Here is a 16,188-nt window from a genome sequence, read left to right as displayed (position 1 = left end):
TAAAAAAATAAAATTTGTTGGATCTGATGGGTAGGCTTTAAACTTATACATTTTTGTGCATGTAGTTATGATTTTTTCAGAAGTAATACAAAATCAAACCTATATAAGTAGGGTATCATTTTAATCGTATGGACCTAAAGAATAAAGAGAAGGTATAATTTTTCCCGAAAAATTTACTGCGTAGAAGCTAAAGCCCCAAAAGTTATAAAATGGCGTTTTTTCTTAAATTTCGTCACACAATAATTTTATATATATATATATATATATATATATATATATATATATATATATATATATATATTTTTTTTTTTTTTTTTTTTTCTCTGTAGATTTTTCGGTAAAATAACTGATGTCATTACAAAGTAGAACTTGTGGTGCAAAATATAAGCCATCATATGAGTATGTATACATACGAAAGTGCAAAAATGGGGTCCTTAAGGGCTGAAAGGGGTTCTCCGGTGCTTACACATCTTATCCCCTATCCAAAGGATAGGGGATAAGATGCCTGATCGCGGGAGTCCCGCCGCTGGGGACCCCCGGGATCATGCACGCGGCACCCCATTTGTAATCAGTCCAGGGAGCGGGTTCGCTCCGGTTCTGATTACAGACGACCACAAGGCCGGCGGCGTGTGACGTCACGCCTCCGCCCCCGTGTGACGTCACACTCCGCCCGGCAATGCAAGCCTACGTGAGGGGGCGTGACAGCAATCACGCCCCCTCCCATAGGCTTGCATTGAGGGGTGGAGTGTGACGTCACACGGGGGCCGAGGCGTGACGTCACACGCTGCTGCCCTGTAGTCGTCTGTAATCAGACCCGGAGCCAACACGCTCCCCGAACTGATTATAAACGGGGTGCCGCGTGCATAATCCCGGGGGTCCCCAGCGGCATGACTCTCGCGATCATGCAGCTTATCCCCTATCCTTTGGATAGGGGATAAGATGTGTAAGCACCAGAGAACCCCTTTAAACTCAGAAATCTTGTAAATATTACTTTTTTCTTTATAACTTCGTGAAACGCCAAAATTTTTTTCACAATGAGTGTCAAGTTTCTGATCTAGTCATTGTACACACAGGTTAATTTTAAAGAACTGAAAACTAAGCGGGGAATTTGTCATTTGCTATTTTTTTTTCTATTGGTGTTTGGCATGCATTGTGTGGTTGTTTTGTTTTCATCGTTTCTCAATCTTTAAAAAAGCAGGCATCTGTTGCATTTGCATTTCTGTGCATAAATAGCAATGTAAAGGAACTTTAAAAGCAGGAGGTGGTGAGGCATTGCACAACAATAAAAAAAAACACAAATTGCACTAAAACCATTTCATTAAAAAAAAACAGCCCCATCACATCTACCTGTGAAGCGGATAAAGTGAGATAAAATTATAGGTTCTGTGCACACCACAAAATAGCACTAAACTGACATTTTACTATTACATAGATGCAGACTCAATGATAAATTTCCCCATAATGGTCTGTTCACTCGGTTTCGAATGTTGGGAAGTATCGTAGACTGCAATGCATTTCTGAGCGACATCCACAGAAAGTATAGAAATGTGCACAGCGCAGCTGAAAGCCGTTGAAATCAAGAGAACTCTGCTGCAGTGAAATTTTCGTTCGGAATTCCTCACCGACGTTCTGCCGTGTGAACATACTGGGGGAGATTTATCAATCTGTTTGAGAAAAAGTGGAGTGATTTCCCCACAGCAACCAACTCTCTGGTAAAGTGAAAGCTGAGGCGTGATTGGTTGCTGTGGAGAAATTACTCCACTTTTTATCTTACACAGTTTGATAAATCTGGGCCACTGTCTTGAGGATAACAATGAAATGTGGAGACTTTGGGTTTCAGTGGTCAGGATAGTTTTGATTTCGCACCCACAAGGTTAGTTGGGATAGGATAGTTTTGGCATGGCTTGCTGCATAAAGCTGCCCCAAGTGTGTAAAACTTATTTACCTTCTCATGTTAAGGGTAAAATGGTTGTCCTTTGATGTTATCTTGGTATATGGTAATAATTGTTGTCTGTTTCCAGGAAATTGAACCGGATTGTGGAACACAGCTTTGCCTTTTGTTTCCAACGGATGACAGCATTGACTTGTATCAAGTCATTCACAAAATGAGACACAAGAGAAGAATGCATTCTCAGCCCCGATCGCGAGGTCGTCCCTCACGCCGAGAAGCAACAAGAGAAGTGGGAAGGTTAGAAACGTTCTTTGGACTGATAATAGGCACTTGTGCTGGAGTAACATGACGGACAACACAGCACACATGTCGGTGCCAGTGATGAAGAGCAAAAATCCTCACATCAAGCTGCATGGAAGAGTTTGTGGCTTCATTGAGGATTTCATTTTGGTCCCATTCCTTCTGCCCCACCCATTCTCCCTCAACCTCATGTTGCATTTACGATTGTCAAGATCTTTCAGGGGAGGTTACCACTAAGGCACGGAGATGAGTTATTTTAGACTAGAATAGACTAGATCTTTAAAATTCAGAGTAAACAAAACAGCAGCAGCCTCACTGAATGCTTAGGCAGAACCATGTTTGAGGAATGAAATCTACTTACCAAAAGAAAGTGTGTTAATGTCTTGTTAAAAGCCTTTTCTTTCAGGTATAACCAAGGAAATCCCCTATCAGATATGGGACATTTATAATGGATCACTAATGGTGTTGCAGAAGATGCCACCTCCTATGGGGAGATAAAGCTTTAAAAAAAAAAAAAAATTAAAAAATGTTGCTTGTTGTCAAGAGGAGCCTTGTTGGGACTATTTCCATATGGCTTCACCATGATGTGTTGTAGAAGCAGATTGCAAAATGTGATCTATAAATAATCCCACAGTGAATACATCTTGCCGAGTTCCTGAAACCGATTTAGGTTCTGTGGAAAGGGGAGCAAGTTGCACTTGGAGACCCGGCAACAAACCAGAAAGTGTGGCTGTTGCTGTGTCTATACATCCCTTCCAGATGCTGGCAGTACCTGTGGACTGTAAATTTTTAGTGGATCGACATGGTTATTTCTCACTGCTTTATGAACTTAACAACCTGTACCAGGAAAAAAGGGTGTAACATGGTTTCAGAATTGGAGAAGGCTTTCAAAGAACTGATGCTTAAAAAGCCCTTCAGCCAATCACTTTTCCCCTCTTTAGGCTAATTGCATAAAGATAAAGCTAACAGGTTTCTCCTAAAGACTGGATTTGTTGGTTTATAGTGGGTAATACGGTGGTAGGTAGAGAGCCAGCTCCACTTTCCCATTTCTTTCAGCCTAAAAGGACACCACCGATTAGGTAGGAGGAAACCTGACAGCCCCTATTTCATTTCTTTTACTTTTTGTTCCCGTTTTGGCTTTATATGGACTGAGCACAAAGAAGTTGTAAGCTGAGGTTACCATTACACTAAAGTGCATAAACATGTGATCTTTTTTACTCCAGTTTTGCAATGGACTGCAAAATATATTAGAACAGCACCACTACACCTTCTCAGGTCCGCCTTGTATATGTGCGGCTTACAGCCTTAAAATCCTTAGTGGACTTCTGTATGAACTGTTGCTATATTTTATACCGGTCATAAATGCACTCTACAAGAATGCGGTATGTTCCCTCTTTACACCAGCTTTTACTTTATTTTTTTGCTCTTATTTTTGCTTAATGTGCAACTGCTGTGCTTCTTGCTCAGAATATAAAGTTTCACCCGGCAATTTAGTAAGTGTTAAAGAAAGTAAGGTGTTGGGCACTGTTCATGGTCATCTATCTGAGCAGTTTCTAAATGTGGTAGAAAGTTTTTAGCTGTAATTTGTGTCATGTACAAATGTGTGTTTTGCAGTTTATTTTCTCTAAACTGCATTCTCAGTAGGAGTTTTCAATTGTTATCTTTGCTATTAACTAAATATTCAATTTAGACGAACTATTGGTTCTAGTGTAATATCCTAGTATAGTGTGTGTGTGTTCAATAAAAATTCTATAGACGCATGCATGCCAAGCGTGGCAAAGATCACAGGTAAAAATAAGTTCACATAAAAGACCTACAAATAGATCATTTTCTTATGTTTTTGGTAGCCTTCCCTTTAGCAATATGTCTGCACCCATTAGATTGACATTGCAGTAGATCACAGATAATCGTTTTCAGTGGGGTCTAAGTTACTATGGATTTTTTTATGGTGTCAAATATAAATCTGACTAATATCTACAGTATTGTGCTGTGTTAGACCTATATATGTACTTTGAGGACCCCTCTGCTCTCCTGATGTTAAATACTTATAATTGTCCCTAAATAGGTGTGCACCATCTTTTTGTAGAGCTCTGCATTTTGCTGTGCCTTTTATTTCCCCCATTTGTATGAATAAATGAATACCTGGGTAAACAAGGCTATGTTCACCTCAGCATTGTGGAGCTCCATTATAAATACTTTTAACAGGGATGAGACGTGGTTGTGACACTGGACATCAGCTGAACCCCACAGGTCCCAGTCACTTTGAATGAGGTCTGTTGGGGTTCTGTTAGATGCCTTATGTTTCATTATTTTAGCATATAAAAACAAACTTGCATGCAGGATTATCTCTCTGCTAAAGTCTTGTCATTTTAACTGTATCAGCAAAGATCTCTGAATGCTGATGTAAACATAGCCTAATGTGTGTGTCCCTACATGACCTGACACTTGGACTGTGTAAGGCCAAATCTGCATATGTTATTTAGGGACTGTGTTGTGGATTCATTAAACTTCACCCTTATACACGAAAGTGGTGAAAAGTTGCACTGTTTCTGCAACAGAATGAGCATGTTGCAGATTTAAAGGTCTACAGTATGCTAATTTTTCTGCTTAATTATTTACACAACATCTGGATAGTGTTTTCAAAACCCCATTCTTGTATATTGTACTGTGAATTACTGCAGATTTTTGCTCCATCTAATTTCATTCATACTACTACTGTAACTTATATATTTTCAGAGGGAATACAAAGTAATATCTGTGATGTAAAAAGACATGCTTTAGTATTGTTGCTTGTGTTAGTATATACTTGTATTTCTAATGAAGCACATCAGGAGAGCAGACAGACCCCTTTTTAGGCTAGGTTCACATGTGGAGGCAAAAGTGTGGTCAAACTGCTGTTTGCTGAGTGATTTTTTCATATATACTGCTGGTGTCCTGTCTTAACGAATAAAACAAACAAACCTGCAAAACCAAAAGGCCATTAATTAAAGGAGATGTCCAGTGCTCACTTTTCTTATTTTATCCGTTCCGGGCTGAAAAATAAAAGAAAACAAATTTTCTCTTACCTGCCTAGGCTCCCCCGGTGCTTCAGTACAGGTGTTCGGTCCCCGGGCTGTATTCTTCTTACTTCCTGTTAGCCCGGCACGTCACATGGAGCTTCAACCTATCACCGGCCACAGCGATGTCCCGCCTCGGCCAGTGATAGGCTGAAGCTCCGTGGGACGTGCCGGGCTAACAGGAAGTAAGAAGAATACAGCCCGGGGACCGAACGCCTGTACCGCGGGAGTGTAGGCAGGCAAGAGAAAGATTATTTTCTTCTTTTTTTTTTTTTTTTTTTTTGCAGCCCGGAACGGATACATTAAGAAAAGTGAGCACCGGACATCTCCTTTAAAGGGGTTTCAATGACAACAGATCAATGGGATGTCGACACCTGGAACCCCAAAACAGCTGTATGCTAGAGCTGTCATACACAGTGAAACAGGTTTAAGAACAGGTGGCTCCATACATTGTGTAGTGGCCATTCTGGGTTACTGCAGCCCAGCTCTTCACTTCAGTGTGAGCTAAGCTGCCACTACTCAATGTACAGTGTGTTCTGTCTGCTTACAGCTCTGTTTATCTCTATGGCTGTGCCAGAGCTCTGGAAAACAGCTGATCAGTGGGAATGGACAGCTGATTTAGTGTTGACCCCATTCCCCCCCCAGAGATCACTCATATATTAATGACCTATCTTCTGGACTATTAAGTGCCACAGGAACAAAGTGCGCTTCATACTTGGTGAGTACCTGCTGCTGTCAACAGCTGGCACTCGCCACTACAAGCAGACATCAGGGATAAGCTGACATTGTTGCAGTTAAAAGCAAAATGGCAGGTACTGATTGGGACCTCCAAAGTTTAGATGGCAGCTGGAGGCCTTTAGAAGTGTCAGCCATAGACACTATGCTAATACATTGCCTAAGGCAGACGGTACAATCAGAGTGCCAATATCACTGATCAATGTCATTGCATAGCATTGAACATTTTAAGCAATCAAAGCATTTATTTTAGTCCCCTACAGGACTTAAAAAGTGTAATAAAAAAAATAAAAAATAAACAATTAAAAAAAAAAAGGATTAATAAGCGCCTCTCAATTAAAATTCCAATAATCCCATTTTTTTTTTAAATATAAAAAAAATACATATTCAGTAATGTTCACGCTATTAAACTATAAGGTTAATTAAAACGGCAGATTTTTGATCAATTCCTGTAAAAAAAAAAAAAAAAATTATAGTGTGATCAAAACGTACAATCTAAACAAAATGGTACAGATATGTATACAGGTCACAGCACAAAATTAAGCCCTCATACAGCCCTGTATACAGAAAATGTAATGTTGAGCTCAGAATAATGCAATTTTAAGCATGCTTATTTTCTTAATTTTAATTAGTAAAATTTTTTACAAATTTTTTGCCATATATTTTGTGATAATAAAAGCAGCCCTACTCATTTTATCGGCCGAAAGTGCCCCTTTCAGCATTTTCGTCTGAGTGAATTTTCTGCCAATAACTTTGGGGGGCGTGGCTTTAACCCCTTCCGACCCATGACATTACATGTATGTCATGGGTCGGGTGAGGACATGACGTGGGTCGAGTCTGCGTCATAAATGGGTGATGCCTGCTGCTATCAGCAGCTGACATCTGCCTTTAATGACTGACATCTGATATTGCTCCGATGTCAGTCATCGATCATACCCCGGCAGCCCCCTGCTAATTGTTGCAGCTGGGGGGCACCGCTAATAGCAGACATGCTGAGTTCGCCATGGCAGACTATTAATCCTTTCAAATCTTCGTTGTCAAAGCAACAGCGGCGTCTAAAGGGGCATGTACATGCTCCCTGGTGGACCCATCGTCACCCCCACCCAGCGCGATTGCGGTGTGGGAGGGGGATCCACTGTGGAGGTAGCTGGAGGGCTTACCTCTGCATCATTGGTGTCCGTGGCTCTTCATTTGCTTGAGTCTGGCTGAAGCTGGCTCAACCAAATATGCACAAATCACACAGGTCAATGGAGTTCTATGGAACTCAATTGATTTGTATGAGGAATCTTAAGGACAAAAAAAGTTAAATGTTTAAAAAAAAACATCCATTAACCCCTTCCATATTAAAAGTTTAAATCACCCTCATTTTCCATATAAAAAAATATGAAAAAATAATTAAAATAAACATTTGGTATCGCCACGTGCGTAATTGTCCCAATTATTATGTTTCTGATCCATCACTATGAACGGCATAAATGCAAAAATTGCTGATTTTGGTCACATCACATCCCAAAAAAGGAATAAAATGTAACAAAAACTATATTTTAAAAAAGCGGGCGGGGCAATGCATTTTCGGTTTTGGTTTTCGGCCAAGCTCAGCCTACATTATCGGTTTCGGCCTAAAATTTCCCATTCGGTGCATCCCTAAAATTGTGTCATTACAAAGTACAATTGGTCCCACACAAAACAAGCCTTATATGGGTCTGTAGAAAATAATTACTGAATAAATGGAAAATAAAAATTGCTCTTAGTATCAGCATACCTAAGGCAATAGATAGAACTCTTGTATGAATAAAAGGGGGGAAAGCACTTTCTTCGCATCTGGTCTTTTATGTGCTTATGGATGAAAGCATATGTGGATCTTGTATATTGTGTACACAGTTGGGTAAAGAAGTAGGATGCAATATAATTTAAACAATGATGTATTTATTTATTGGTGTATAATGTCTGACATCTGCCTGCAGGGCCTTTGCATAATAAAATCCAAATAAAATAAAACTTGTATAGATAGCTCAAAGTCCATATTGTGCAATCTTGATATTAGGCAGCTGTTGTGAATGTGGTGATATACACTCTGTAGTTCAGTGGGTAGGGTCTGTGAATTAGGTAATCAGTGTGGCTCAGAGAGATTTGAAAGTCTTATGCAGTAGTTGTAAGAATGTACAATGATTGGTGGTTGCAGGACAGTGTTGCTCACCTGTCCTGCCGTGGTCCAACGGTGCTCTCGCTACTTGCCCGCTGCAGCAACCGAACGCCTGGTCGCTTCCTGAAGTGGCGAGTCGTCGGCACTGGTGTGCCTGGGGAGGGAGAGGTCTGCTTGCTGGCGTAGTGATGTAATGTTTTATGCGCACCAGGAAGGTCTGTGTGTCTTGTAGTCCAGTTCGTGCGCTGCGTGCACCCGGAGGCTGTGAAGTGTGGCGGCTGTTTTTAGATTGCTGTATACAGTGGGTAGATGTGTTTCGAGATCGACTGGATCTCTTTCAATAGCAGTGTACACATTATACACCAATAAATAAATATATCATTGTTTAATTCATATTGCATCCTACTTCTTTACCCAACTGTGTACACAATATACAAGATCCACCTATGCTTTCATCCATAAGCACTTAAAAGACCAGATGCGAGGAAAGTGCTTCCCCCCTTTTATTCATACAATAGTTTTTCAGGCCTCATGGGGTACGTGTCCTTACACATTAGTACTCATCTGGCACAATAGAGATTTCAACCTGCTTTTGTGGTTAGAGCTACCTCCCCTTTTGTATTGCTTCAATAGATAGAACTCGCTCTAATTTACAGGGCAGGGAGCTGCGGCAAAAAGCTGCTGTTTGGTTGTAAGTAAATGACTAAGGCCTTTCACAAGACCCACTCACTTAGCCTAAGCACTAGTGTTCTGTTTGTCTACCCATGTATATAAGGTAGGTCATGTGAAACCCAGCTGTCTATAGAATAAAGAGAAAGATGACATGTTAATGTTGAGAATTGTACGTTATGCCTGTATATGATGGGGTTTTTTCAGCTTGTGCTGTTAGGTAAGTTTATGCATATGATTGCAGGGTGATTCTGTTAGCAGTGTGAGCATGAAGCGCAGTGGTATTGCTGTAGCCTGTGTTTAACTGTACATTATTAGGCCTTTTTTGGCTTTATGATACTTCAGACTGCCTTTTTCCAGGTATGTACTTTAAAAGAAAAGAAACTTCACCTAGTTTTCTGTTTAATTCTTACATTTAATTTATATAGGCGTCGGCCAGAAGATTATGATATTCATAACAGAAAGAAACCAAGAGTTGACTATCCCCAAGAGTTTCACCAGAGACCAGGTTAATATTGTGTTATTTAAACAGCTGTTCTCAATGCAAATTCTGCTCAACAGGTTACTTGCATTCTATTTGTACTCTTGTTGCTAGCACAGAGATTGCACATTACTGTAGACCGGAATGTGTTGCCTAGAGTTTGCTTTTAGTGGGACAAGCTGGGTTTAATTACTATTTTGTACCCTGTCATTGCTGTTCCAGTGGTCTGTGGGTAGCTTCTAATCAGGCAAGACATGGTCCCTGTTTCAACATGAAAACATGAAAGGTGTGGCCTGGGTACCACAGTAATGATAGTGGCTGGGACCTGGGTACCCCAGTAATGATAGTGGTGTAGTTCTGGGTGCTGCAGAAACTATAGTGGTGAAGGACTGGGTACTGCAGTTAAGATAGTGGTTGGGACCTGTAACTTCGCTCATCTCTAGTAATTATAGTGGTGGAGGACTGGTTAGCGCAGTAATGCTAGTGGTGGAGAATAAACAGGTGTAGTTTTACCCAACCTAACCCATTTAACAAATGAAACTCCAGGCAAACATTTTTGTTAGACACACAGAGTTAAGTTATTCTTATGTAAATTTTAGTCACATTTCCACCTGGTTGCAGATTCTTGTCAAGCCCTGTAGTGGGGTTTTCAATATGTTGATTTTACCTCTTCAGGTCCACTTCACAATTTAAGCTTCATCAATAGCATATGTCAATATGTGCCATCAACTATTTAGCCTTTATTCTGAGAGGGAACATTTAGTATATGTCTTCCTGTTTTCCATTATCCTATAACCTCATTGAACTGTGTGTGTTCAATATTTTATGGCATTAAAGGGTAAGGCAACTAAAGGCAGTTACCAGTAAAGTAAAATGGCATTACAAGGGGAGAGGTGGATTTTGAGCTAAAGCTATGTTCACATCAGCATTCAGAGCTCCATTATGGAGCTCTGTTCGCTGATTCTTTTAAAATGTTAAAAGACTTTAGCAGAGGAAAAAAAAATCCTGTATGTCAGGTTTTTTTATTCGCTAAAGTTGCAACAATAACGCACATCGAACGGAAACCCCAAGGACCCCATTCAAAGTCAATGGGACCTGCTGGGTCCATTGATGTCAGTTAGAACAAAAAATAGCCCAGAGTAGGGACAGGGATAACCAAAACTAATTAACTAAACCCCAATCACCCTAGGGTGATGGGGTGAAAAAACCCTAAACCAAAATGTCCCTCTCTTGTAATGACCTATAGGTCTATTAAAACTTCACTTTTATTGTATCCAGTAAAAGGTTCAATACAATGCTTAAAACCAATAGCACAGTCCCTGTAGTACTATAATTCAATCCTCTGTAGGATATGTATTTGTCACAGGACGCCTGCAGTGCGTCACTATTAAGGGACTAGTAGCTAATTGTTAAAACCAATGAACTATGTCTCCCCTACATGTTTCGTGGTACCAACCACGTCCTCAGGGGCTTGTGACATATGCCTCAAGCCCCTGAGGACGTGGTTGGTACCACAAAACATGGTTTTTCACCCCATCACCCTAGGGTGATTGGGGTTTAGTTAATTAGCATTGATGTCAGTTGCCACACCCTGCCATTCAGTTAAGCTTGAAGGCCCAGGGAGGGTGTTCCCAACACAAGAGCCTAGGAATGTCCAGCCTATGTCCTCTTTATTACCACCCACTGGCTCATTGCATCTCCCTACCCTGTTTGACTGACAGCCACTAGACTGGACTTAGCTGGGCTCTTGCCGTGCTAGGGAATTCCCGCTGGGCTTTGAAGCCTAATTTGCCTAATAACACAAAGGTATATTTCTTGGTACACTTTTGTAGTATTAAAAGTTTTAGCCTAAATTATGTACATATAATGCTTAGTCTAACATGGTACATTTCTGTGCACACAGGGTTTGTCAAGGATCCTCGCTTCCAAGAAGTGGACAGGTATACATGTTTCTTCAATTGTAATGTACTTTTAAAAACCTGTAGGTCGAGTCTGATTATTATTTCTCTTTCACAGAAGATTTACAGGCGTTCGCAGAGATGTATTTTTAAATGGAGTAAGTATAATCTTGTGTGGGGCTTTTTTTTTTTTTTTTTATAGATTTATAATAATAATAATTTATAGACATTATGGGAAACCTCCACTATTCATTGTCAACATAATTTGTTAGTGTGTATTAAGAGCTACTTCTTCAACACAGTTTAGTTATTTATTCATTCATTCAAAGGCAGCACAGCTTTGACTATCATGTCTGCAATGTAATTTGTATTTCATAAAATTTATACGTGCTAAACTTCCATATTCTTTCCCCCAGTCATACAACGACTATGTGAGGGAGTTCCAAAGCATGGGCCCACCACCACCATGGCAGGGAATGGTTTGTATTTTTATTTATTTTTTTTTGGTACATTTGAAGTAGATTTTCTTGTGTTGTACACATGTCTATTATCCACAATAGTTGTAAATTTAAAGCATATCAACTTTAATGCTTAAAAGTTTTGTCCATTAATTTAATTTTTATTTTTGAGCCCAGACTGCCTGATAACAAATAAGCTTATACATACCTCCTTTTAAAGCCTCCAGTATTGGACTGTCCTCACAGAACTTCTTCTCAGAGCTTCAGCAGTGATGTAGCAGATACTCAGCCAGTCATTGACTCAGATGGGACATCTCTGTGGCCATTAATTGGCTGAGCGGTGCCACTCATCACTACTTTTTTTGTGCTCTTACAGTCTGAACCCATTGGTGGAAAAAAAATCACTGGACAACCCTTTAAAGGGGTACTCTGGTGGAAAACCATTTTTGTAAATCTACTGGTGCCAAAAATTTAAACAGATTTGTAAATTACTTCTATTAAATCTTAATCCTTCCAGTATTTTTCAGCTGCAGTATGTTCTAGAGGAAGTTGAGTTTTTTTTTTTTTTTTTCCTGTCTGACCACAGTGCCCTCTGCTGACACCTCTGTCTGTCTCAGGAACTGTCCAGAGCAGGAGAGGTTTTCTATGGGGATTTGCTCCTACTCTGAACAATTCCTGACATGGACAGAGGTGTCGGCAAAGAGCACTGTGATCAGACGGAAAAGAAAGTCAAAAAGAAAAGAACTCCCTCTGAAGTATGCAGCATCTGATAAGTACTGGGAGGATTAAGATTTTTAAATAAAAGTAATTTACAAATCTGTTTAACTTTCTGGCACCAGTTAATTAAAAAAAATAATACATTGTTTTCCACCTGAGTATTCCTTTACCTTTGAGTATCTTTTCTGTCCTGGAAATTCTTTATATTTTTACTGTTACATTTATACAAATATCTTCTATTTCACATACCTGCAGCTTGTATATAGGGTTTGTCAGATGTCCTTTTTTATTTTTCCTCTTTTTCCCCACAGCCTCCATATCCAGCAATGGAACAACCTCCCCATCATACATATTATCAACATCATGCTCCTCCTCCTCAAGCACATCCACAGTTCTCAGGTCACCATCCTGTTCAGCATGATACACGTTACAGAGATAAACGGGTTGTAAGTTACTGCTACTATATTATCTGTCCATATTATCTTTCAGTCTGGCCAGCCTATTTTGGGCTATTTTTACATCTTGCAAGAGATAAGGAGCTCAAATGGGTATACTAAGCGGATCAATCAGTGGCCTTATTGGTCGCGTCTTATACTTTGACTATCATGGCTGCCATCACTGAATAATGCCAGCATTTCAGATTGTTTCCTGTCTGTTACTTAAACAGGTAACCTATTATAACATGCGCCCAATATGACCTAATAGGAAGATGTTTATGACAGACTTAAGGCCCTTGTTAGGCTCTAGTTTGGCATGGTAGCTTGTGTGTGCCCTGCAATCATGGTGCAGACAGACTAACAAAGGTTACCCTCTGTTAAATCTGTGAAACATTTTAGATATTGACGTACACCATCGCCATGATGTATTAGGCATTCCATTATGTATATGGTGTGTCATAAAAAGCTATAAAGCATATAAAGCTAGAATACTATATTCCATTATGTTTTGAACTCCTTGCAGCATGACTACGATATGAGAGTGGATGACTTCCTTAGACGCACGCAAGCAGTTAGTGGAAGAAGAAGCCGCCCTAGAGAGAGGGAGCGAGAACGTGAAAGAGAGCGACCAAGAGACAACAGACGTGATAGAGGTCGTGACCGCGACAGGGATCGGGACAGAGAACGGTTACGTGACCGAGACAGAGGAGATCGAGGGAGATATAGAAGATAAAACTTTGGCCAGCATTGGTTATGTGCACATTGATTGACGTTTGCTTTAGATTCTATTTGTCCTTCATGTGTTTACAAAAATAGCAACATTTCTGTTTATGCAGTCTATTTAAAGCAAGAGTTAAAATGACATGCTTTCATGGTTTTTGTTTTGATCCTCTTGTGCACATACTGTAATAACTGGAGACCCATTAAAATGGCTAATATGGTGCACTTATGATACGTAAAAGATGAGCCTATAACAATTTTTAGTTCTGACCATGTGGAAGAGTTAGTTAACCACCGAAACCTATTTGACCCAAGGGCTGCTCCATAAGCAGTAAATTGTGCATTGGGCCAAGTTTGATAAAAAAAAACAAAACCTGCCATCTGTGGGTGATGGACCCCCCCTTCGCTACATGTAGCTGCAGTTTATTCTGTGAAAATGAAAATAATGCTGCTAATAAGTATGCAAATTTTTTTTTTTTTTTTTTTAAGGTTAGGATTTCTGTATGAACATGTTGTAAATGAATCATTTCCCACTCCATCCAACTTAGCAACGATGAAAGCAATATTTTTAAACGTGTTTAAAATAAGAAATTTCTTCACTTTTTGATTTGCGCTCCACCTTTCATGTCTGCATTTCAGACTTAAAGGAAAACTGACAGCTGGTTTACCAGCACTGAACCCAAAACACAGGGTTATAGTATGGGTGAACCGGATTTTTATGAGTTCTCCTTCACCAGGATCGATGGTCCGGTTCCAGAGATACCCACTATATTAATCCCTGTTGCTATATGTTAATTAACCACCTTTGCACAATGAAGGCAGGAGTCAGTGGGGAGATGTATCCAAACGAAAAGTTTCCCATGGCAACCAATCAGATTACTTTCTTTCATTTTTGAAAATGAAAAGCAATCTGGTTGCTATGAGCAACGCAGCAACGTTTCCTCTGGACAGGTTTTGATAAATTTCCCCCAGTGTTCTCAGCCTCCTTGCCACCATTCTCTCTGCTTCGATATGCTTGCCTACCTCTTAAGTATTTATATAGTTTTCATACATGTGAGGTAGGCGGGCATATCAGAGCTGAAAGGATGGATGCAGGAATGCTCAGAGCACTAGCTCTGCCTCGAAATTGCAAGGGAAATGAACATATTACCAACAAGGAATTGTATAGTGTTTATTTCTGGAACCAGACCACGGATCAAGGTGAGTAATACATCATTTTAATCTAGTTCATCTGCACTATAACCCTGTCTATTGGGTTTCGTGCAGGTGAACCAGCTGTCAGTTTCCCTTTAACATGGAGTGAACATAACCTTGTGTGCTAGCTAGTATGGCTATGTTAGCTTATGTTATTATTTTGTATTAAATTGATTACTTGTAATTTAATTTGTTACTGCAGTGGTTTCTTAAGCCATTTGATAGCAGCTATTGAACTAATATGTTCTGCTGCAATGTATCTTTTTGTGTAGTCTTATACCATAATTCTGTGCCATTTTTATAATAAAACCACTGTGGAAATATATGAACGTGTTAATCTTAACCCCTTGGGGACGAAGCCCATTTTAACCTTAAATGGGCACTGTCACATACAAAAACTTTTGATATGTTGTAAACCATGCAAAACCAATAGGTTTTGCAATTGCTTTCATAAGAAAATTTTCAGTATTTCATACTGAAAAAGCCAGTCAAACTGCCCCCCGCCTGCTTGGACACATACTAGTCCTGTTGTGTCCATGCGTCATCACCTATGTCATGGACACACTTCCTTGATTGACAGCTGTGAGTGCAGGGCTCACAGCTGGAGGATAAATCCTTCCACTGTCAGCTTGTGTCCCGCTACTGTCAGTGAGGACAAGCTGGGAGTTGGTTTTGCTAATGCTAGGGGAGATGTGAGCAGACAGCATACTGAGGGAGGGGGTGGAGACCTGCACAGTGAGGCCACGCCCCTTCCCTTTGAGAGCAGACTAGTGAGCTAAATTAAGTGTAATAAAAAAAATTAAGGTGCTAGACACATAAAAATTTGATGTACATGGTCAGGATTAGGTACTGAGTGATATATTAAAAAAAATATTTGTTCTGACGCGTACGCTTTAAGGACCATGCCATATTTTTGCAAATCTGCCCACTGTCACTTTAAGCATTAATAACTCTGGGATGCTTTAACTTACGAATTTGATTCCGAAGTTGTTTTTCGTGACCTATTCTACTTTGTTAGTGGTACATTTTTGTCATTACTTGCATCATTTCTGAAAAATTCCCAAATTTCATGAAAAGTTAGAAAATTTTGCATTTTTCTAACTTTGAAGCTCTCTGCTTGTAAGGAAAATGGACATTCCAAATAAATTATATATTGAGTCACATACAATGTCTACTTTATGTTTGCATCATAAAGTTGACATGTTTTTACTTTTTGAAGACATTAGAGGCCTTCAAAGTTTAACAGCAATTTTCCACGACCCATACCCCATAATGGACCCATTATAAAAACTGCACCACTCAAGTATTCAAAATGACATTCAAAAAGTTTTATTTATTTATTCATCTTTTTACACATACCAAAAATAAAGCAAATCAACAACTTCAAAACAATCACTTTGTAAAACCTCTCTGGCACCAGGGGGGCTTTGTGAACGCACATGGCCTTCAATTCCAGCCAAATTCTCTCTCCAAAAACCAAATTTTGCTC

General features: G+C 39.8%; 1 protein-coding gene across 3 annotated transcripts in view; it reads left to right on the top strand.

Moving 5' to 3' along the window:
• The window catches only part of YTHDC1 (YTH N6-methyladenosine RNA binding protein C1), a 69,737-nt gene extending 54,697 nt beyond the window's left edge, over positions 1–15,040 (top strand). For all 3 annotated transcript variants that reach the window (XM_056568731.1, XM_056568733.1, XM_056568732.1), the window contains 7 exons: positions 2,022–2,188; positions 9,223–9,302; positions 11,179–11,215; positions 11,292–11,331; positions 11,590–11,652; positions 12,660–12,794; positions 13,309–15,040. In XM_056568731.1, coding sequence (XP_056424706.1) covers positions 2,022–2,188; positions 9,223–9,302; positions 11,179–11,215; positions 11,292–11,331; positions 11,590–11,652; positions 12,660–12,794; positions 13,309–13,518 — 732 coding nt within the window. In that variant the 3' untranslated portion in view covers positions 13,519–15,040. The remainder of the gene's footprint in view (positions 1–2,021; positions 2,189–9,222; positions 9,303–11,178; positions 11,216–11,291; positions 11,332–11,589; positions 11,653–12,659; positions 12,795–13,308) is intronic.
• Positions 15,041–16,188: the final 1,148 nt, after the last annotated feature.

Source organism: Hyla sarda, chromosome 1 (assembly GCF_029499605.1).
Source record: "Hyla sarda isolate aHylSar1 chromosome 1, aHylSar1.hap1, whole genome shotgun sequence".
In the NCBI taxonomy this organism is placed as follows: Eukaryota; Metazoa; Chordata; class Amphibia; order Anura; family Hylidae; genus Hyla; species Hyla sarda.
This window is presented reverse-complemented; position numbering and strand designations above follow the sequence as displayed.